Below are 20,164 nucleotides of genomic sequence, written 5' to 3'. Positions count from 1 at the left end.
CTCTGCAGGCTTTGGGACAAAACCTCCCCCCAAAATCCTAATGCTCGGATTGTGGGGAATCTGCTGCCACCATCAAGTGCTTTTGAACCCACAAATGGGTGGACTCTTGAAACCAACCTCAGGGCACCCCAAGCTCTTTTCTCCTAAGAGCTTGAAAAGAAAGAGAAAATCCAAGCTGCAGTCTGTGGTACCTGGCCTCGTCAGAGGCCTGCAGATCCCACAGACAGATTGTCCAGGACACAGAAATGAACCAATACCAGGTTAATTAAAAAAAGAAAAAACTTTTATTATTAAAACAATACCCCAGTTACAAGCCTAGTTGGAGTGGCTAGATGGTATGAGCCACCAATTAATATACTCATGGGGGATCCCCATGGGCTCAGGACTTCGTTGCAAAAGAGAAGAAAACCCATTTCTAACAGCACAGACATCAGATCCAAATCCCCAAATCAGAAAGCAGTGAACCCTGAGGGATTTATCTAGACTTTACCCTACTTGCACATTATGAAGTGTCTTTTCCCTGGAGAGCAACATGTCTTCTTTCTCCCTCAGTATCTAGAGAGCAAACTGCCTCAAGAGACAAAGGAGAGAAAGCCCCCAAATTCCTTGGTCTCCCTTTGAAATCCCTATCTGCATTTCTGTTGGCTGAGCAGATACCTGGCTAGGTACAGGGACATAGTTAACCCCTTAGTCCCCAGGCTGCTGGACAACCCTCGTGGTCATGACAACCCCTGAATATCTCCAGTCTTTATGCAGCTTTGTAACAATTTGAAATCTTCCACCATATTGTCTCCAAGCTGCCCTTTGTGAAGATCGATCAAAGCTGAAGGTCTCCAACGCATTGAAGAGCAGCTCTCAGATCCTCCGACCTGCTTGTTCATGCAGATTGCTCTCCTCTGGCACTAGTTTACTTCTGGCTCCATGTCACGTGCTGCTTCTGCATGGCATGTGGCAGGGCTGCGGCTAGCAAGTCAGGCCTCTGTATCCAAGCCAGACCGACTCCCGGGCTTCCATCTCCACAGCAGGTGGCTCACTGGAAGATCCTGTAATGCGCTCCCTGGGTATGTCTGCGCCGCAGTCCTCCTTCGAGAGGGGAATGCAAATGCAGCTGAGCGAAATTGCACATGAAGCGTGGATTTGAATTTCCCATGCTTCATTTGCATAATCGCATCCAGGCACTTTTTCGAAGTACCCTATTTCGAAAGAAAAACCGCAGTCTAGACGGGGTTATTTTGATAAACCCTTCTTTCAAAATAACCCTTAAACATCATTTTTTAAGGAGGAAGGGTTGTTGCGAAAGCAGGGTTTTTCACAATAACCCCGTCTAGACTGCGTTTTTTCTTTCAAAACGGTATTTCGAAAAAGCGCCCGGATACAATTATGCAAATGAAGCGCGGGAAATTCAAATCCACTCGTCATTTGCCATTTCGCTCAGCTGCAATTGCATTCCCCTCTCGAAGGAGGAACGCGGCGCAGACATACCCAGGGACAGCTGAGCTAGCTTGACTGGTACGGTTCACATGCAGCACCATCTAGTGGCTGAATAGTGTCACACAGCTCGGCGCGCCATGGCATAGACGTTACCACCAGGACTAGCCTCCTGAGGTCAGAGCCGGGGGCCAGACCAGGCGGGTTTGGACTCACGTACCACCCTGCAATGTCCACGCTGTTATTTGTAGCGCACTAGATCGGTCTGAGCCTGTGCAAGTCTGCCTGCCCGCACTGGAAATGCCACCTCCCAGCTGCAGGGGACACACCCCAAGAGGGCACTCCAGGCAGGTGGGCCGAGCGCGCACAAGGAGGGGCTGGAGGCTAGAGTGGACAGCGCTAGCGACGTCCTGCAGAGAACGGTCCCGGCCCAGCTTCCCGAAGGGGCTGCATGGATCTGTCCCTGGGGCGGTGCCACAATGCAAGGCTGGCCTGCATCCTCCAAGCCACAGAGCAGGCGTGGACCTAACACGGGGCAGACGGCAGTGGGCCCTGAACACCGACTGCTCCGCAGCACTTCCAGGTGTCCTCCCCCACCGCTGCCGCTGGTCCCTTGTCTTGGCCAGCGCTGGCACCTCACTGCCCACCTCTCTTTCCTTGCCCAGACACCCGCCAGGGATTCTGTTTCACTGAAGTGCTGCAGACCATGTGCCAGATGTCCTCCACCAACCGCAACCCCGTCACCAAGTCGGAGTGCTGCTGCAACGGCGCCCGCGGCTGGGGCACGCAGTGTGAGCTCTGCCCGCTCCCGGGAACCACTCAGCACAAAAAGATGTGTCCCCACGGGCCCGGGTACACCACCGACGGGCGAGGTGCGTGCCAGGCGCCTCCCGATGGGGCCAGGCGGGTGTAAGAGACATGCTCTGGGGAAAAGGCTGGGAATGGCCGCAAAGGTGGCCCTGTGCCCGGCAAAGCATCCGCTAGCCCTTGGTGTCCAGGTTGGCATGGGCAGGCCCTGGCAGGGGCACGCCCGTGCAGCAGCTGCTCCCCCAGGGTCCCAAATGGCCCTGAAGGGGATGGGGGAGTCAGGTCGTGGGTTCAGGCTGCTCGGTCAGGCACTGGGGGGCAGGGTTGATCCCCTAGAAGCACCCCAGAGCTTGCCCTGGAGTGCTGCAGGGCCCACCCCCATGGGAAGGCAGAGGCAGGTGCACTGGAGCACGGCGCTGACTAGGGATGTGAAGGACTAGCCGACTGGCAAATGCTTCTCAGATAGTCGAGACGATACTCGACTAGTCGCTTCCCCGCTCTGCTGCCTCTGTCGGATACTTAGAGGGGGCACTTCAAAGTGCAGCGCCCAGCTGACCCTGGGCTTCGGCGCTTTCCCCTTGGATCAGTTACCCAATACCCAACGTCCGTAGCGTTGACATGTCCCCCCACCCCAGACATCGACGAGTGCAAAGTGCTGCCCAGCCTCTGCCAAAACGGACAGTGCGTCAACAGCATCGGCTCCTTCCGCTGCCACTGCAAGCCAGGCTACAGCGCCGACCTCACGGGCACCGCCTGCCTGGGTGAGTTCACCGGCCACGGGCCAGCCCCTCCGGGCCTTCCCCGGGCCACACCGGCCACGTCCCTGTCTGGGTCACACACACTTGTCCTGTCGTTTCCCGGACACACGCTGCTTTTGCCTTGTTTATCGCAAGCAGGAAGTGTTGCCAGATTCCAGCCCCTGTGCAGCCCGGCCCAGCCTCGCCCTTAGCTCTGAATGTGACACGTACGGCTGGGGTGTCCCCAGCAGCCATGCACTCAGATCTGGGGGCAGCTACCCGCCAGCCCTGTGGTCTGTCCTGGGAAGCCGCTCCCCAAAGGCCAGACTTGCAGTGGGAGGCGGATGCAGGTCCCAGGTTGATGTGTAAGGGCTTCTTTGTCCTCCTACTGCCTGTCACATCAGCTGCCATGTCCAGATGGTGCCCACGGGCAGCCCCAGATGCGGTGGGTCCAGGCCCCACGGCTGGGATTCGCATCTCCCAGACCCTGATGGACAGGTGCCCCTGGATCCACTCGCCAAGGGCTGGTTGCTCTTGGGATGAGAGTGGGCAAATCCCCCGATCACTGGGGTTGCCCCAGCCCCGTCGGCCTCCCGACTGGCAGCCCCAGTGTGGCAGGAGCCTGCCCAGCCTAGCCACGCCCTGGGAGGGCACGGGGGGCTCACGGGGGCGCTGCGTGGCACCTGCATAGTCCAGGCTCCCACAGCCCAGGGAGCCGCTGGGCGCGGGGGCATGAACTTCAGTGGGCACTCCGCTGCAGGGTCCCCCACCGCTCGCAGCCCCGCAAGGTGCCAGGTGAGGAGTCTCTGTCGCCCGCTGCCCACCTCTCAGTGGCTGGGCCCGTCCCAGACCCAGCCTGCGCGTCAGGTTCTCCCTCCCCCCGCCGGCCAGGCGCCGGCTGCCAGCCTGACTTCCCGGCACAGCGAGTCCTCATGTTTCGGCTCAGCCTGCCACCCCCCTTTCTGCTCATTCTAGACCTGGACGAGTGCAGCCAGTCGCCTAAGCCCTGCAACTTCATCTGCAAGAACACGGAGGGCAGCTACCAGTGCTCCTGCCCCCGGGGGTACGTCCTGCAGGAGGACGGCAAGACCTGCAAAGGTACCGGCCCCAACAGGGGAGGGCAGCAGCTGCGCAGCCGTGGCCGGGTCCCTGGCCCCTAATCCCTGCTGACACGCAGCGTCCGGCCCAGGCTGCCCCTAACGCAGGCAGTCAGCGTCCTGGCCCCAGGCAGTCAAGGGGAACGGAGCCACTGGCTTGGCCGGGTCAGGGCTCCAGCCACCCCTGGCCCCTCCGCGGTGTTCGGGAAGGGCAGCCCTCGGCTGGGCAGCGAATGGAGCCAGCGGCACTGACTGTGCTTCTGCCAGTGGGGCAGGGCACAGGTGCTGGGCAGGGCCAAGCGTGGGGCAGGCTGCCCCGGGTGCTCCTGTGCCTGCCCTGGGGGGGCAGCGCTGGACAGGCCTGGCCCAGGCCGCTCGGGGGGTCCTGTACCAGGTGTGCTGCGGTGTACACGGCCGCCGGAGTGGGCGGGGCCAACCACCGGCCCGGGCCTTGTGTTTGCTGCCCTAGACTTGGACGAATGCTCCACCAAGCAGCACAACTGCCAGTTCCTGTGTGTGAACGTCATCGGCGGGTTCAACTGCAAATGCCCCCCCGGCTTCACCCAGCACCACCACTCCTGCATCGGTGAGTAACCGCCCCTCCCGGCTGCAGGCGCTGGCCCGCCCGCGAGGGGGGGGCCCTGGGAGCTGGGGGGGCACGGAACGAGAACCTCACCCGAGGCCTGGCTGTGGGCAGCAAACTCGGTTCGAGTGACCACGAGCTGATTCGGCGGGAGTAGATCTGCAGCGAGGGGCCTTGATTTCCAAAGAGGAACAGAGAAACCTGACTTAGAGGTGTGGACTGGCCCCCAGACGGGGGGCACCTTGGAATTACAGGAGCCAGTTGCAGGGAGCCTGTGTCCCAGGCCAGGGCAAATGGGGAGGCTGGCAGAGGCAGCTGGCAGATCAAGCAGGCGCTGAGCAAGCAGGAAGCCTGCAAGGAATGGGCAGGGAAGCGCCGGCTCCTTGGAGTCTGGAAGAGCAGGGAGACTGCCAGGCCGGCGCCTGCAAAGGGAATTAAGCGGCCCAGGGTTCAAGAGGAATGAGGAAAAGGTGGGTCCGCCAAGCCCGCCGCGCTGGGCGGGGTGAGGCCCTGGGGGAGTTTCAGGGCGGCTAATGGCCGTGAGGACGTGGAAGTCGCAATTGCCACATCCGAGGTGGGAGTCCTGCTCAGGCAGTTTCGTGGAACCAGACGGGGGGCCCAGGAAACCTCCATGCAAGACCTGCCTCCCGAAATGGCCGCCCAGGCGCGAGGGTTTACTGAATCTCTAAGCATGGCGCTCGTCCTCCCTGGCTGGGGAGTGGCTGGCCCCTTCCCGTGTAGAGAGGGAACTGGTGATCCAGGAGCCTGCAGGCCTCTCTCGCCTGGGCTGAGCGCCACATGGGACAGGGCTCCGAGAGAGAGTGCAGGACGTGGCAGGACCCAGCAGTGGAAGGGGAGCTCTGGGGCTGGGGGGAGGTTACTAGTGGAATTCCTGGCGGATTGGCCTTGGGACCAATCCCGTGTCACATGTTCCTTGACGACCTGGGCACAGAAAGTGGGGCTGAGCTGTGCAGGGACGCCCTGAGGGTGGTGAGGTGGGGGGCTGTAGTACGAGTCCTAGGCGTGGGATGGAGCGTGACAGTGCCGAGTGCAGGGCCGTGCACGTGGGGACTAGCCAGGGAGCTTTGCTGCAGGCTGGGGAGGAAGGGAGAGAGGAGCAGAGCGGCCAGGGCGGGGCGTGCGGTCACTGGAGGGCTGTGGAACAGGCGGATGCAGGAGGCAGGGAAGGAGCGGTCCCGTGGGCGAGGTGCTGCTGAGAGCCCTTCCGGCGCCCTGCCTCCGCGGTGCAGACGGGGATCCCGGTGGGCTGCCAGGGCGGTCCGGGGGATGGAGAAGCTGCCTGCGTGGGCGGACTCGGGTGCAGACAGCGCCTGGGGGAGAGCCGGTCCTGCTCTGTGAGCGCCTGGGGGATCGCGATCGGCTCTCGGCGTCGCGCCAGTGGGGCCCTGCAGCTAACGGCTCTGAACTGGCCACCGGCAAGTGGGGCCGTGACACTGGCAGGTTTCTAGCCAGCGAGGGAGGGGTCTTCTGGCGCGAGGGCCGAGCTGCTCCCAGACCCTGCTGAGCCTGGCGGGGAAGGCGGCTGCCGGCCACACGCTGCACTTGTCCCCTACAGACACCAACGAGTGCACGGCCCAGCCCGCGCTGTGCGGGGCCAAAGGGCAGTGTCTGAACACGCCGGGCAGCTACAACTGCGAGTGCCAGAAAGGCTTCTCCCTGGACAGCTCCGGCAGCAACTGCGAAGGTAGGAGCCTGTCCCCGAGGGTGCCAGGGGCGGGGTTAGCACTGCCGGGGCGGGGGCTTGAGGGCTGGGACGCTCGTCCGCGTGTAGCACCCGCTGCTGCCCCGCCTCTCCCGCACCGACGCTGCGTGGCTGCCCCAGTGCCCGGCACGCTGCTGGCCGAGCAGGGTACGAGCCCTCCATGCTCCGGACACACAGCCCGCCTGCGGGGGGACAGCATGCCCAGAGGGAGCGCAGCAGCGGCTCCGGTGCCAGGACATGTCTGGCGGGCGCTCTGTGCACTGCTGGACTGCGGGCGCTGACGGGCGCTCTGTGACCGGTCGTTGCCGGGGGCGGCTGACGGGCGCTCTGTGACCGGTCGTTGCCGGGGGCGGCTGACGGGCGCTCTGTGACCGGGTGTTGCCGGGGGCGGCTGACGGGCGCTCTGTGACCAGGCGTTGCCGGGGGCGGCTGACGGGCGCTCTGTGACCAGGTGTTGCCGGGGGCGGCTGACGGGCGCTCTGTGACCGGGCGTTGCCAGGGGCGGCTGACGGGCGCTCTGTGACCGGGCGTTGCCGGGGGCGGCTGACAGCCGCTCTGTGAACAGGGGTTGCTGGGGGCGGCTGACGGGCGCTCTGTGAACGGGGGTTGCCGGGGGTGGCTGACGGGCGCTCTGTGACTGGGCGTTGCCGGGGGTGGCTGATGAGCGCTCTGCTGTGTTCCCGCCAGATGTGGACGAGTGTGACGGGAACCATCGCTGCCAGCACGGCTGCCAGAACGCGCTGGGAGGCTACCGCTGCGGCTGTCCACAGGGCTACGTGCAGCATTACCAGTGGAACCAATGTGTGGGTGAGTGTGGCGGGCGCATAGGGGCTCCCTCACGCGCTGGGCAGAGCCGCTGATTCCTTGCTCCACCTCTGGCCGGTCGGTGACATCCTGGGGTCGTTGTTCCCGGGGACCATGGGGTGGCAGGGAGCTGGGCTGGCCCCTAGGCTGCCCCCAGGGACGGAGAGACAGGCAGGTGCCAGGCCAGGGTCTGCCAGCCCAGCCCCTGAGCGTCTCTGCAACTACCCAGCCCCTGCTGCTCCCACCGCAGACACCAGCAGAGGGTCCTGCTGCTCCAGCGCCCCCTCGTCCCGCTGCCTGACGAGCTGCCAGGGCCCAGCAGCAGCACCCTCCCCCCTCGGCCCGGGAGCCTGAGCCCTGCCTGTCCGCTTGCAGATGAGAACGAGTGCTCCAGCCCCTCGGCCTGCGGCTCCGCCTCCTGCTACAACACCCTGGGCAGCTTCAAGTGCGTCTGCCCCTCCGGCTTCGACTTCGACCAGGCTTTCGGCGGGTGCCAGGACGTGGACGAGTGCTCGGCCGGCGGCAGCCCCTGCAGCTACGGCTGCTCCAACACCGATGGGGGCTACCTGTGCGCCTGCCCTGGTGGCTACTTCCGAGCCGGACAAGGGTGAGCGGGCGCGGCTGCTCCGGGCCCTCGTGAGCTCCCTGCCAGGGCCGCTGGGCGCCGCGTGCGAATCCCCCTGTCCCTCCTGTCCCCAGGCACTGTGTCTCTGGGCTCGGCTTCGGCAAAGGCTCCTATCTGCCCGCCCCCCCAGCGGAGGACGAGGAGAACCTGCTCTCCCCCGAGGCCTGCTACGAGTGCAAGATAAACGGCTACCCCAAGCGGGGCCGGCAGCGCCGCAGCGTCAACGGGACGGAGGGGCACCAGGTACCGCGCCGCCAGGCCCACGTGCTGTCCGGGAGAGAGCCGTGCAGCCCCCGGCACAGAGACGGGCCCCGGGCCCCGCCCCCGGCCCGGTGACGAGGCGCCTCAGTAAATTCGGCACCCGGGAGGCTGAGTGCCGGGTGCTGAGTCCCCACGGGCCAAACCCCCTGTCCCCTCATAGTCCTGGGAGACAGGGCCTGGATCCCCGTCACGGACACGCTGTCCCAGGGCTGTGCAAACCCTCTTGCCCTCTGCTGAGCCCCTCCCACGGGCTCCTGGGCCACATGTCTCTCAGGTCCTTCCTCCTCAACCCCGGGGGCAGCCCAGGCCCGAGCGGTTCTCCGCCCTGGTTATTGGCTCCGGGCGTGGTCTCTGTCCGGCGTGGGGCCGAGGAGTCACCAGGGGGCTCCCAGCATGGCAGGCGCGTGTCCCCTGAGTCCCGGGGTGCTGCCGAGGTGGTGCACAGCGCACCAGGAGTGCTGGCCTGGTCCGGCAGAGCAAGACAACAAGCAGTCTGAGGGGCGTTTGGGCGAGAGAAGCAGCCGGCCTGGTACCTCCAGCTCCAGAGCCGAGTTGCCGAGCTGCCATGGGTGCCCTGTGCAGGCTCCCCTCTCACACCCAGGCCTTTCAGGGCCTGCCCCGATCCGTTCCCCACGGTGCCCCCCTTCTCCTCCCCAGGAGCCTCCTCCCAGCGTGAGTCTGGCCAGCCTGGACCTCGATGCCCCCCTGCCCATGCGCCTGAACCTCTCGGGCCTGGCCCCCAAGGAGCACATCCTGGAGCTGCTGCCGGCCGTGGCGCCGCTGGAGAACCACGTGCGCTACGTGATCGCTCACGGCAACGAGGACGGCTACTTCCGCATCCACCAGGCCGAGGGACTCAGCTACCTGCACCTCGCCCGCAAGAAGGTGGCGCCGGGCACCTACCTGCTGGAGATCGCGAGCCTGCCCCTGTACCGCAAGAGGGACCTGCAGACACTGGAGGCCAAGAATGACCTGGACTACTTGGCAGGGCAGCTTGGCCAGGCGCTCAGGATGAGGGTTCAGCTCCAGCTGTTCTAGCCGCCCTGAGAGCCCGCCAGCCCGCCACAGCACAGTTCTTAGCAGCGCCACCCACACCTGGAACAAACCCCTTGGCTCGCGCCGCACCCCCGGGCCAGCACCTGGCCGGCCACGCTGTCTGCGGGAATGTGCCCCGGGCAGCCCGTGTGCGCGCCCCGCGCAACGCCCCAAAGGAGCTTGGGAAATCTCGCGCCGTCGGGGGCCGGGTCTCCCTCCGCGCTCTCCTCCCCCGCAGTGGGGGCCCTGCCCTTCTCCACTGCCTGTCTGAGCGGACTCGAGGGCCCTCTCCCTGTCTCCGTGGCCAAGAGCCACTCGCAGGGGCTGGGTGGCGGTTGGGGACAGAGCTCAGACGGGACGCCTCGCGCCGCTGCTCTATTGCTGCCGTTTCCCCTTTGCCTCTGCCTTGTCCTCATGGTGCTATTGAAACTGGTCCTTGGCCGTCCCCCTGCTCCCGTTCCTCTCACACTGGGCTCCAGCCGGCCCTCGCATGGCAGCCAAAGGGTTAACGTGGCCCCTCTGGGAGGGAAGGGCGAGTTGGAAGGGCTGACGCCTGCCCCCCACTTTGCAAGCTGCCCGGGCTGCCGGCTCCATGTGCAGTACTCGCCGCACTGCCGGCCCGGCCCGCCTCTCGGCTTGTAGGTTGTCCCTGGACCCCAGCGAGTGCTGAGCGGCGCTGGGGGGGGCATCGCTTGAGTACGCCTGAACAGTCACCACGAGCTGCAGTGTCTCAGCTCAGCACAGCTGGCTGGCCTTTCCCTCCAGCTAGGACTGGGGTTAGCTGGCTGGGGGACTGCAGGCCTACGGGGGAGAGGGCCCCACATGCCCACAATGGCTCCCGGTTGGAGCTTCCAGTGTGGAGGCGTCTGGTTGGAGTTGCCCATAGGGCCTTTGGCTGTCCACCCGCGTCAGGGGCTCCTTGCAAAGACGGGCTGCGCGCCGCGTCCGCTCTGGTCACTGCGGGCGTCAGAAACGCCCCCTGCTCAAAGGCAAGGCACTAAACCCGTCTGCGAATGGGATTGGCCTCCCTGCGGCCGCCAGTGGCCCAAGCAGACAGGTGGGGACTGGCCACCCTGGCTTCCTGCCCTCAGGGCGACTTCTCGTACGCAGCTTTCTGCAGGGCCCGGTTCCAGCACTGCGTGAAAGTCCCTTTTCCCCTTTCCCGGGTGTTTTGTTCTCCAGCGACACGGCACCAGCCAAGGGAAAGGAAGGTGCTAATCCCCTCCTGGCAACACACAACTACCTGGCCACCGGCCGAGCCTCAGCTCCAAGGTGCTCTCAGCTGGTGCTGACACAGATTGCGCTGTATCCCCCCTCTCCTGTGCCTGTGCAGCCCTCGCGGAGGTGGGGAGCGCAGCGTCCGGGCGGGGGCAGGGGGCGCCTTTCCTTTCTGTCTTTTCCTGGGAAGCTGCTGCCACCTGGCGTGCCGGGAGCGGGCGTGTGCACTGGACTTCGGCTGATCTCAAACTTGAAAACTCTTTTGCATAATGCAGCGGCAAACGCCACAAGCTGGATTCTGCAAGAGGACCAGACCTCATGGCACGGCAGGTGGCCTCTTTCTGTTTTGTTTTGTCTTTTTAACCAAAAGGTGCTTTTAAGAAGTGAATAACTGAGCAGAGGTGGGGGCTTATGTGTGTGTTGAGCCAAAGGAGAAAGCAGAAGGTTTTTATTCATTCCAGTCTAGTGTGGTGATTTGTGTCCTTTGACATTTCTTGCTAGTTGGTTTTCGGCTGGGCCCCGCAGCGCCAGCGTCTCCTTGTGGATTCCTTTTTGTATCAGAAGCAACAGCAACAATAAAATTATTTTGGGTTACATGGTTCTGCCGCTCGCTCGTTTGTAGCCGGAGGCCAGGGCAATGACACCTGCAGCAGCTGCCTAAGCAAGGCCTGTCTGGCTGTAGGCAGAAACTCCCCAAAGGCACTGCTGTGGGCTGCCAGGCAGACCCTTCCCGGGTGCAGCAGAAGGGTGCGTGGGTCAAGGAAAAGAGCCGACCCCACCCGAGTAACAGGGCCAGCACCCGCCCCCTCTGCAGAAACAGCCCCACTGGCTGGGACCATGGCAGCCTCGCTCGCGGCTTCTTGCATATGAATTAGTCCTGAAAATAATCCGCGTACTAGCATTAAGCAAGAGGGGGCAGTGTAGACAGCTCCTTCTGGCACAAGAGCCTCTTCTGCAAAAATGGCGGCTCATTAGGTATGCAAATGAGGCTCGGCGATATTCCACGCTTAGCCTCATTTGCATATTTCTCGTGCAAGAAGCCGCGAGTGTGGACGTAGCCAGACTGTTCCCTGCGCTACCAGCTGTCATGTGTTCTCAGGCTAGTTTGATGTTCCCATGACAGGCTGAATCAACACCACTGACCCACCTCACACACGCCCACACACTGGACGCCATGAGACCGTTGCCAGGGAAAAGGCAATGCGTCACTGTGACATAGTGGGGGTACTTGCTGGGCTGTGGTGACCCCTGCTGTCTGGAGCAAGACCCAGCAGGGAAAACCTCACTATGCAGAGGTGATGCCAAACTTGTTGAACCAGACACCCCCCATGGAGAGGAACAAAGGAAGGTGGATGCTGCCCTGGCTGGGGGGCAGGGCTGGAAGAGAGTTAGTGAGTTGTTGGCTGGAAGCATGGAGGAGAGCCTAGGGAAAGGGGCTGGAGTTTAGGGGCCCAGTCTCCCCCATCTCAAGGGGGCCTGAGGCATCCTAGCCCAGCTCTGTGACCAGATTACATCTGTGCTGTGCTGTAACCTGGAGAGGCAATAAACAACCTCTATTCCACCGGCTGGTGCAGTCTGTTTGTGCCATTTCAGGGTGCAGGAGACGGGGGACCCCCAACGCACCGTCACAGTCACCTCTATTGCAACACAACACGAAAAGCAACACGTGCGTCCACACACACACGCCGATCCTGCAGATGGGCCTGGCTCAAGTCAGTCTAGTGGCCAGTTAAACGGAACATGACTGAGGCGTTGGGCTCTGTGGGTTGTGAGCCGATGCTCCGGCGCTTTGCAGATTCTGCCCACCCCTGAATCTTTGCACTTAGAAGTCCCCATTTGAGGCTATGGCGTTTGCAACTTCACACCACACTCCTTGCCCCTTAAATGGGGCCAATTGCGCAGGTTTCCCGTTATCCTTGATGCGATTGTCAGGCTTCCCATGGTTATCTCGTGTGTGTTGTCTCGCCTTTGGGGGTTCCAGCCTGTCTCCGTGGTTTGTCAACTCTGCTACTTCATTGAGCGTCACACAACATGGATGCTTTCTGATTGTCTCCAGCAAGGGCAGAGGTTGTCACATCGCCAGCAAGCGCTGAGCAGCGGTTCCCACGTCTTCGGGCCTATCGGCACAGTCATGACGGCTTCGCGCCTACCCTGAGCTGTGCACACATCCTGCACTGACACCCCACGATTTCCCAGAGAATTTCCGATAGGATTCTATTTTGGAACGGGTTGCTAAGGAAATAACAAAAGAACGTCACACAGCTCCGTTTGCAATGCAGACAAGAAGCAAGATTTAATTTACAAGGTTAAAAAGACTTGAGCTGGGGGGAGGCCAGGTGGAAGGAAGCCCCCCCAATTATGGCGGTGGGGCTGAGCTTGGGGAAGTTAGGAGGCATGGAGGAGATCAACCATGAGGAGTACACAGGGGCGAGGTGTCTGAGGGACGGACGAGAGGGGCTGTCAGGGGGAGGGCAGGGGGGTTTCTGGGGGAGGGGCAGCCATTAGGCAAGCGAGAATGAAGTGAGTCTAAGTGCGGAAGGAGCTCGAGGCTGGCAGTATCTGAGGGATGAGGCTCAGGGTGTTTCAGGGGGAGGGGAGGGGTATCCTGGGGTTGGGCAGGAGGGAGGGGGAGATGGGGGTGTCTGAGCGGCAGGGGAGGGCTGGAGGTGTCTGCTGAGCTGGACAGGGAGGGGTCTGTGTTAGGGATGGTGTCAAGTCCTGGCTGATCCTCTGGCGCAGCGCGAGGTGCCTGAATGTCCCCAGGTCGGGCTGAGTGACCCTGCTCGGTTCGGGCTCGGCGGGGAGAGAGGTGACCAAGTGGGGACGCTAGTCACCTTGTTCGTGCGTCGTGCTGCATGTGCCTCCCACTGCGCTGCTCTGGTGTAACGCCCTGTGCCTCGGTTTCCCTGGGCACTGCACTGCCCAGCGGGGGATGGGAGTTTGGGGTGTGACGCTCCCTGCAGGGGCGGCTGCCCCACCTTGGCACATTCACGGCGATGGCCCAGGATCTCCAGGAGGCAGTGTGTTCCAAACGTGCAGAGAAAGGTGAGGCCTCGTCTCTCTCCCCCAAAGCCTCACTGCTGCCTAGTTTCATTCTCCCTGCCCGGTTGCTTGCCACCGTTGGTGTGTCACGCAGGCAGCGCCCTGTGCGAACTAGTGTATTCACTGTGGGGGATGCACGTCACACGCCTAGTCGTGAGTTCGTTGAAGGCCGCCTCCTGCCCCTTTACACCACCTCAGAGGGCTTGTTCTGGGGAGCGGCTGATCCCTCGTGTGTGTTTATAACACCAGAAGGGACCACGGTGAACCACTGTCCCTTTAACCTTTTCCACCCACGTGGATTTTCTCCGCCCATGTGTGGAACCGTTAGTCTGACCTCCTGCAAACTAGCCATTGGAGCCATCGCCGGGGCGTGGGGCGCTTTGCACTACTGGTGATGCTCAAGATTGGCTGGTTCTTCAAAGCCTGCTCTCGGAATGGTTTGGGGCAGGGCTCTGCTCTGTGCTCTGCCAGGGTCAGACTAGATGGTCACTGCTGGCCCGTCTGCCTTGTAATCTAGCGCTCACAGGAGACGGGCCCAAGGTCGCTGTGCGGTCACCAATACACAAGGAGAATGCGCTGCGGAGGAACACTGGCTTATTACTTGAAATGCAAGTTTCTGTTCAGGCCAACACACTCCCAGGGCAGTATTTCTTCAATCAGGCTCACAAACGATCGATCGCTTGAGGTTCTTAACCAACAGTTTATTTAATTCACCCAGAAACACAAAAGTTTACAATCAACAATTCATCAACCAAGGACAGAGACGACCGATGTTCTTAGGTGTTTACTGAACATGTAAATACAGTCTTGCAAGCAGTTGTCATAGACTAGGGTTGAGGCTCAGCAGTTATACCAAGGAACAATGCAAATCACCAAGATTTCTCATTCCATTCTTATACTCATTAACCGTGAATTCTGTGGCGTTTCGAATACATTCCGTACACGCCTAGTGCCTCTCGAGGAGTAAGGATGCACTTGTTTTAAAGGCACCTTGAAGAATGTGGTCCCTGCTATTTGGATGGTTTGGTATGAAAGGGGCACATTTAAAATATCAACAGGAATTGCTTAAAGAGCCAGTTCTCCTCACTCTTACTGCAGTCTGCTTGGGCCTAGGGGCGTGGTTAGGGTGCAGACTCAGGGTGCATCTACGCAGCACAGAGCTAAGATGCAGTTTGAGCTTGCGTATCTTCTTTTGATCTTATTCCAAATAGCTCAGTTTGTGATTTGGCCCCATCTACACAGCTTGAAATGATCGGCTTTTCCGAACTGTCCTTTGCTCCTCGTGGCAGGAGGGACATCAGAAGAGCGAGCCTGGTCTATTCGAATGGGCCCGCTGTTAGAACGCAGAATAGCTATTTCGGGCTACCCCCGGCCTCCTGCCACAGCGCTGCAGTGTAGACATAGCCTCAGAGAGCGAGCGCTAACCCGCAGGTATTGGTGTTAAGGAATAGAGGCGGAAAGACAAACTTTGAAAAGTTCCCTTGTCCCTTAGCCCTTTGACCCCCAGACGGGGGATCCTTGCCGCATGGCTTGCTCGTCAGTCACACTGCTGGGTTCTGCACCTGATTTATGGACTTGGTCACCTCTGCTTTAGCCCCATGGCCCTGGAGGAGGCGTGTCACCCCACAGGGAGGCACCTCCAACTTGGAAAACTCTTCCCAGTCCCATGAGCCCAAAAAGCAGGCTGGCTGCTGCGTTCAGCAAGGGCTGAGGTCTCCCATGGAGTCAGCAACAGGCGGCACCTGCTCTCAGGGCTAGCTAGGCAGTGTCTAGTGAATGCCTTCTACATTGCTCTCCACTGCCAGCCATGGCTCTTCCTTCCATCAGTGTCCAGTAGTTGGTGACGGCCTATAACAAATGTCTCCAATGCGCGTTTTAGGCCTGGCGGGTGTTTTTAGATTTGATCAATTTTATGGATTATATTTCAGGAGTAACCCTGACTTTGAATTGGGCCCCAGCCCATCCCCCCTTTAAGCAATTTCTCTTAATATTCCAAAGTGATACCTTGGTTCAGAGCTTGTACCGTTCAATATTTGACGAGCCAACTGGCCCCACGTAGTCGGATGCAGTACAGCGATCGCTTCTCATGCCGTACGCTTCGCTAGTGCAACAATCACTCACAAAGACAACAAACAAAATCCTTTCTAGTGTTCTACACCTGGAGGGCACAGGCTATCTGCTGGTCAATTCTATCTAACGCGGCACATCCTTTGGGGCTTTTCCCAGGACGAGACATTGCGCTGAAGGAGCCAGACGGAGCATTCACATGTAAAGATGAAGATCTGTGTCATAAGGCAAACGACTGTTGAGTTGGGGAGGGGAAGCAGTTTGGATTTCCTGGGGAAAGTTGACGTGTTCCCCACTGGACCGTCGGGTTTCACACGTTATTTCTCGTTGCTTTAGCTCCTTCCATCCCCCCGGTCCTTGATTGGCACCGAGGAAGTGTTCCGGGCTGACACCGGCTTTCCCAGTGCCTGGGATTCACCAGCTCACGCCAGCTGGGATTACAAGAAGGCACCTGAGGCCTCAAGGGAAGGGCAACCTGGTGAGTCAGCAAAGGGCAGGTGAGAGCTACCTGGGCGTGAGGCAGGCTGCCAGGGCCCAGGGGGCTGGAGAGGTGCCCGGGAAGAGAGCAGCAGGAGGGGTTTGCTGGCTGACAGCCCCAAGGCAGATGTACCTGCCAGTTCTAAGCCAGAGTTGGGAGCAGGCTGGAGGTAGGAGGACGGCAGCGGGGCTGCCCTGCTGCCCGCTCCCTGCAGGCGCGCTGGGCTCCAGGGGCGAGCACATGCCAGAGGCTGGAGGGCCAGCTGGAGGGCAGGGCAGCTGCCCTTGGAGTGGGCTCGTTCTGGGCAGGGAGGTGCCGGCGTGCGAGGACAGTGGGATTTGAAGGTTCCCGGTGCTGGGGAGCTAACTGGGCGCTGTGTTGGACTTGCCTGCCAGAGTGCGGGCACAAGCACCGCGGAGGCGGGAGAACGCCTGGAGGGGAAGTGGGGCCGGCACACCTGTCGTGCTGTGACTGTTCCGGATGAGGCTGCCCAAACATGGGAGACTAGAGGGCACAGGGAAGAGGACAATTAGTCTTGTCTGTTGCCTGGCAGGGGCCCGTTAGCTCAGGGCGAGGCAGCCAGACCCGTCCCACCCAGCTGCCCCCGGATGCTGCGGAGTCTCATGCAGGCTCCTGATTGCCCCGTCCCCGCATGCTCTCAGAAAAGCGGCTGGGGAAGGGGGAGGGGTTTTTGAGCCTGGGGGAGGGGCGAAGAGGCTTCCAAGCTGCCCCTGCCCCTGCCCAATCCCATTGGCCAATTTCTGGCAACGCGCCAAGTACCCCTCCCCCCGGTTCGCATCTATTCACAGACCCACATGGCCCCAGCAGCCGTGGCGGGGGCAGGGCAGGCAGGGAACCTGCCTGAGAAACCTGCTGGGATGCTGGCCGGGGGTCCCTCAACCCCTCCTACACCCCTATCCGCTGCTCCCAACTCCACATAAAGCAAACCCTCTGCCCCCCCCCTCCAGACCCGGCTCCCCACTCCCCTGCCCTACGTGACAATCCCCTCCTGCCCAAACCCCTGCCCCCCGTCCCGCAATCCCCTACCTCGAGATCCCTTTTGCACCCAGACCTGAGCCCCCTCCATGCAGCCCTCGACCACTTTCCAAATTCTTGGCGTGCCCCCCCCCCTCGCTCTCCCCTCACTGTAGCTAGCCAAAGAGTAGGCCGTGAGCAAGGGCCACTGTGGTGGGAATAGCTGAGAGCAGCGGGAAGGGGCCTTCTGGCTCAAGTGAGTTTTCCTTTCCTGGGATGGTGTAATGTCGCTTTAGCTTAATTTGTGCTCCCCAGACAGGGTGCGGCGCCGGCTGAGAGGGGCTAGTGCCCTTAGCTCAAGGAGGATGCTCAAGGTTTGGAAGATGCACGAGGCTGTTTGGCTGCAGGGTGGCTAGAGAGAGCAATAACCATGAACTGTTTTCAAGGCATCTCCCACCTAGCTTCTCACCTCAGCTCACATGAGGAGTCATTCGTCCGCTCTACTCTGTGCTGACCAGGCCTCGGCTGGAGTCTTGTGTCCAGTTCTGGACACCACGTGTCAGGAAGATGTGGAGAAACTGGAGAGGGTCCAGAGAAGAGCAACAAGAATGATGAAAGGTCGAGAGAACAGGAGCTGTGAGGGAGGCTGAAGGAACCGGGCTTGTTTAGTTTGGAAAGGAGAAGATCTTGGAGCTGGGGGTGTGAGGAGGGGCTGAGGCCAAGGGTTGAGGCATGTGCAAAGGGGGAGAGCAGGAAGTGCTGCAGCACCCTGGGCTCTCAGCCTAGAGCTCAGGGTCCTGGCTCGTGTCCTGGCCAGGGGCTCTGCTGCTGGTCCCATGCACCAGCTGCAGGTTTTGCTGCATCCCCTGGAGCCAGCCTCTGGTGCTGAGCCGCTGGCAGGCCTGGGAACAGCGCTGGGGGCAGGCGGCCTGAGCTCGCAGGGCTGCATTATTTCCTTCCTGTCACTGCAGCAGCCCCAAGGCAAGGAGAAGCGGGGGGCCCTGGGCCCCCCACATCCATTGCTAAGGCTGTGGAGCAGGCTGCAGGGCTGCCTTTGGGTCAGAGGCATATTTTTCCAGCCAGGGGGCCGGGGGAGGATGGACACACACGCTGCTCTTGAGTTCCCTACAGTGTAATGCAGAGCAGGGCCCATGGGGGGCGCTGTGCACTGCTGGCATGTGGGGCAGGTTCGGGCAGTGTCCAGCTCACACAGCATGGGGTACCCTGTCGGGACAAGTAAACCAAAGGGAAACTCAGTCCCCCGGACCCTCGCCCCCAACAGCTGAGCTCCGGCCGTGTGGAGTACACTGCCACCCAGACCAAAACCCCTGAGAAACCCAGCCTGCACCCCCCACGTGCCAGTAAGCCCCGCCCCTGCCCACACCGGCCCCGCCCCAGGCCTAGCCCCTTAGCACACAATGCAGCAAGAAAATGCCACTGGGAGGGCTCGAGAGACTAGTTCTGTCCCGGGCACCCTTCCCCTGACCCCCCCAAGAGCCAAGCCGCGCCTGGCACTGCAGCCTGAGGAGGAAATGGAGCTGTGCCCGGACAGGAGACAGACCCAGGCAGGCCCCATGGGTGCGGCCGGCTCACCGCTTTCTTGGGGGGCAGGCCGGGGGGCCAGGGCCCCGCTACACCAGCGCATAGTCGAACTGGCCCCTCTCCAGCCCCTCCTTGTGGTCAGTCCAGGAGGAGGCGGGCATGCGGCTGTAGGGGTCCAGCAGGATGCGGAAGCAGCGCACCATCAGCATCACCAAGAAGACAAGGAGGAAGATGACGAAGGCGAAGACGGTCTTCTGCTCGGCGTCCATGCCCAGGCCAGCGGCGGGCGGCTCCGCCAGGGAGGGGGACAGCAGTTCATAATCCATCGTCGACACATCACTCATCGCAGGGCCGTGGCACGCCCGCCAGGCCGGGAGCTGGGCCAGGGTGTGGGTCACTCGGCGCCCATCCTGCCGGCCCCAAGCAGCCGCCAGGGATGTGCGCAGAGAGCGCTGGCCGGCCCGGGGCTACTCCATGCGCGGGGCCCCAAGCTGCTCAGTGCAGCCGCACGGCTCCAGCCAGGAGCTCCTGGAAGAGAAAGAGCCGGGCATGAGGCTGCTGTCCGCAGGAAGCCCCTACGCTGACACACGCCATGTGCTGCTAACGCCCAGGGCTCTTCCCCCACCCGCTGCTCCCGCCCTGCCGAATGGTCCCCCGCCTGTGCGGCCGTGCCCGGGGAGTGCTCTGTGCCGTGCCTGGCCTGCCCCAGCAAGGCCTTTTGCAGACCCAGCGCTTCTGCCGTTTGCTCGCCTTTGCCCTGGAGGACTCCCTCGCTGGAGAACGGGCCCTCCCGTGGGTGCAGCGTGATCCGGTGCGGAGCTGCCCTGCAAGCACCAGGGGAAAGGATTTTTGCGGGACTCAGGATTCGAGTGAAAACCATTTTTTCCTTCACAAGAGAATGTTAGCAAAATAAGCTGGTTCCCAACGTTTGACCGAAGGGAAAGTGTCGCCTCCTCTCTCCCCCTTTTTTCATTGCCGGGGCGCTGCTGCTGTCACTGCGGCAGAGCCCATGGCTTGCACTGGCTTGCGCACTGGCGTGACTCCCGATCGACACTGCCGTAGCTCCGAGCGGAGTCGGGCTTGCGCCCAGGAAATGGCTGAGAAGCAAAGAGCTCAGAAAGGGCAGCTTCCGCCCGGGGCTACCCACTGGCCCAGGCTGGTGAGACACCCCAATCTAAGGCCCCGCAGGGCGTCAGGGGGATTCTGGTCATGCCCCTGCGTGTTTTGCGTCAGGTCTCAGGTGCTGGCGGCCTGAGCTGGGGGTGGGCGCAGCGCCCCGTGCCGCTAACGTGCATTTCCCGGGGAGGCTAGGACGATAGTGGACAGGTCTTCTGCCCGCCTCCTGCTCCTTGCAAGCCAGCCCTGGGCTCCACAGCGCCGCTTCTGGGCCAGCTGCTTCTCCTGGCAGCCTCTGCGCAACGCAGCAGCCCTGCGAACGCCCCAGGGGCCACAGCTCCCCATGGCACATGGGGCTGGAGGGCGCTCCCACGCCCTGCCTGCTGGAGCGGCAGCTGGGCAATGCACCCATCTGTGCAGGGGGCTGCATGCGCTATTCCCGGCTGCCGGCCCCCAGCCACCCAGGAGAGAGCAGGCCAGCCAGAGGCAGAGAAACGGGGCTGGGGGGGCAGTGTGTCTGAGGGCTGGAGACACGCACCACGTGTGGCTGGGGGGGTTGCTCCTGGTGCGTATGGAGGAGGGGCCGTGGCTGCGTCCGTTAAACGCTGGGTCCAACAGCTTAACCA

General features: G+C 61.8%; 2 protein-coding genes across 4 annotated transcripts in view; one reads left to right on the top strand and one right to left on the bottom strand.

Moving 5' to 3' along the window:
• The window catches only part of FBN3 (fibrillin 3), a 169,618-nt gene extending 158,706 nt beyond the window's left edge, over positions 1-10,912 (top strand). The window contains exons 57-65 of the mRNA XM_075903143.1: positions 2,094-2,300; positions 2,871-2,996; positions 3,948-4,070; positions 4,539-4,655; positions 6,229-6,357; positions 7,063-7,182; positions 7,555-7,786; positions 7,879-8,047; positions 8,723-10,912. Coding sequence (XP_075759258.1) covers positions 2,094-2,300; positions 2,871-2,996; positions 3,948-4,070; positions 4,539-4,655; positions 6,229-6,357; positions 7,063-7,182; positions 7,555-7,786; positions 7,879-8,047; positions 8,723-9,103 — 1,604 coding nt within the window. The 3' untranslated portion in view covers positions 9,104-10,912. The remainder of the gene's footprint in view (positions 1-2,093; positions 2,301-2,870; positions 2,997-3,947; positions 4,071-4,538; positions 4,656-6,228; positions 6,358-7,062; positions 7,183-7,554; positions 7,787-7,878; positions 8,048-8,722) is intronic.
• A 3,127-nt stretch (positions 10,913-14,039) lies between these two features.
• The window catches only part of CTXN1 (cortexin 1), a 37,667-nt gene continuing 31,542 nt past the window's right edge, over positions 14,040-20,164 (bottom strand). For all 3 annotated transcript variants that reach the window (XM_075903144.1, XM_075903146.1, XM_075903145.1), the window contains exon 2: positions 14,040-18,950. In XM_075903144.1, the coding sequence (XP_075759259.1) occupies positions 18,512-18,766 (255 nt within the window). In that variant the 5' untranslated portion in view covers positions 18,767-18,950 and the 3' untranslated portion in view covers positions 14,040-18,511. The remainder of the gene's footprint in view (positions 18,951-20,164) is intronic.

This window comes from Pelodiscus sinensis, chromosome 19 (assembly GCF_049634645.1).
Source record: "Pelodiscus sinensis isolate JC-2024 chromosome 19, ASM4963464v1, whole genome shotgun sequence".
NCBI classification, from domain to species: domain Eukaryota; kingdom Metazoa; phylum Chordata; order Testudines; family Trionychidae; genus Pelodiscus; species Pelodiscus sinensis.
Note: the sequence above shows the minus strand (reverse complement) of the source record. Positions and strands in the feature narration are given on the sequence as shown.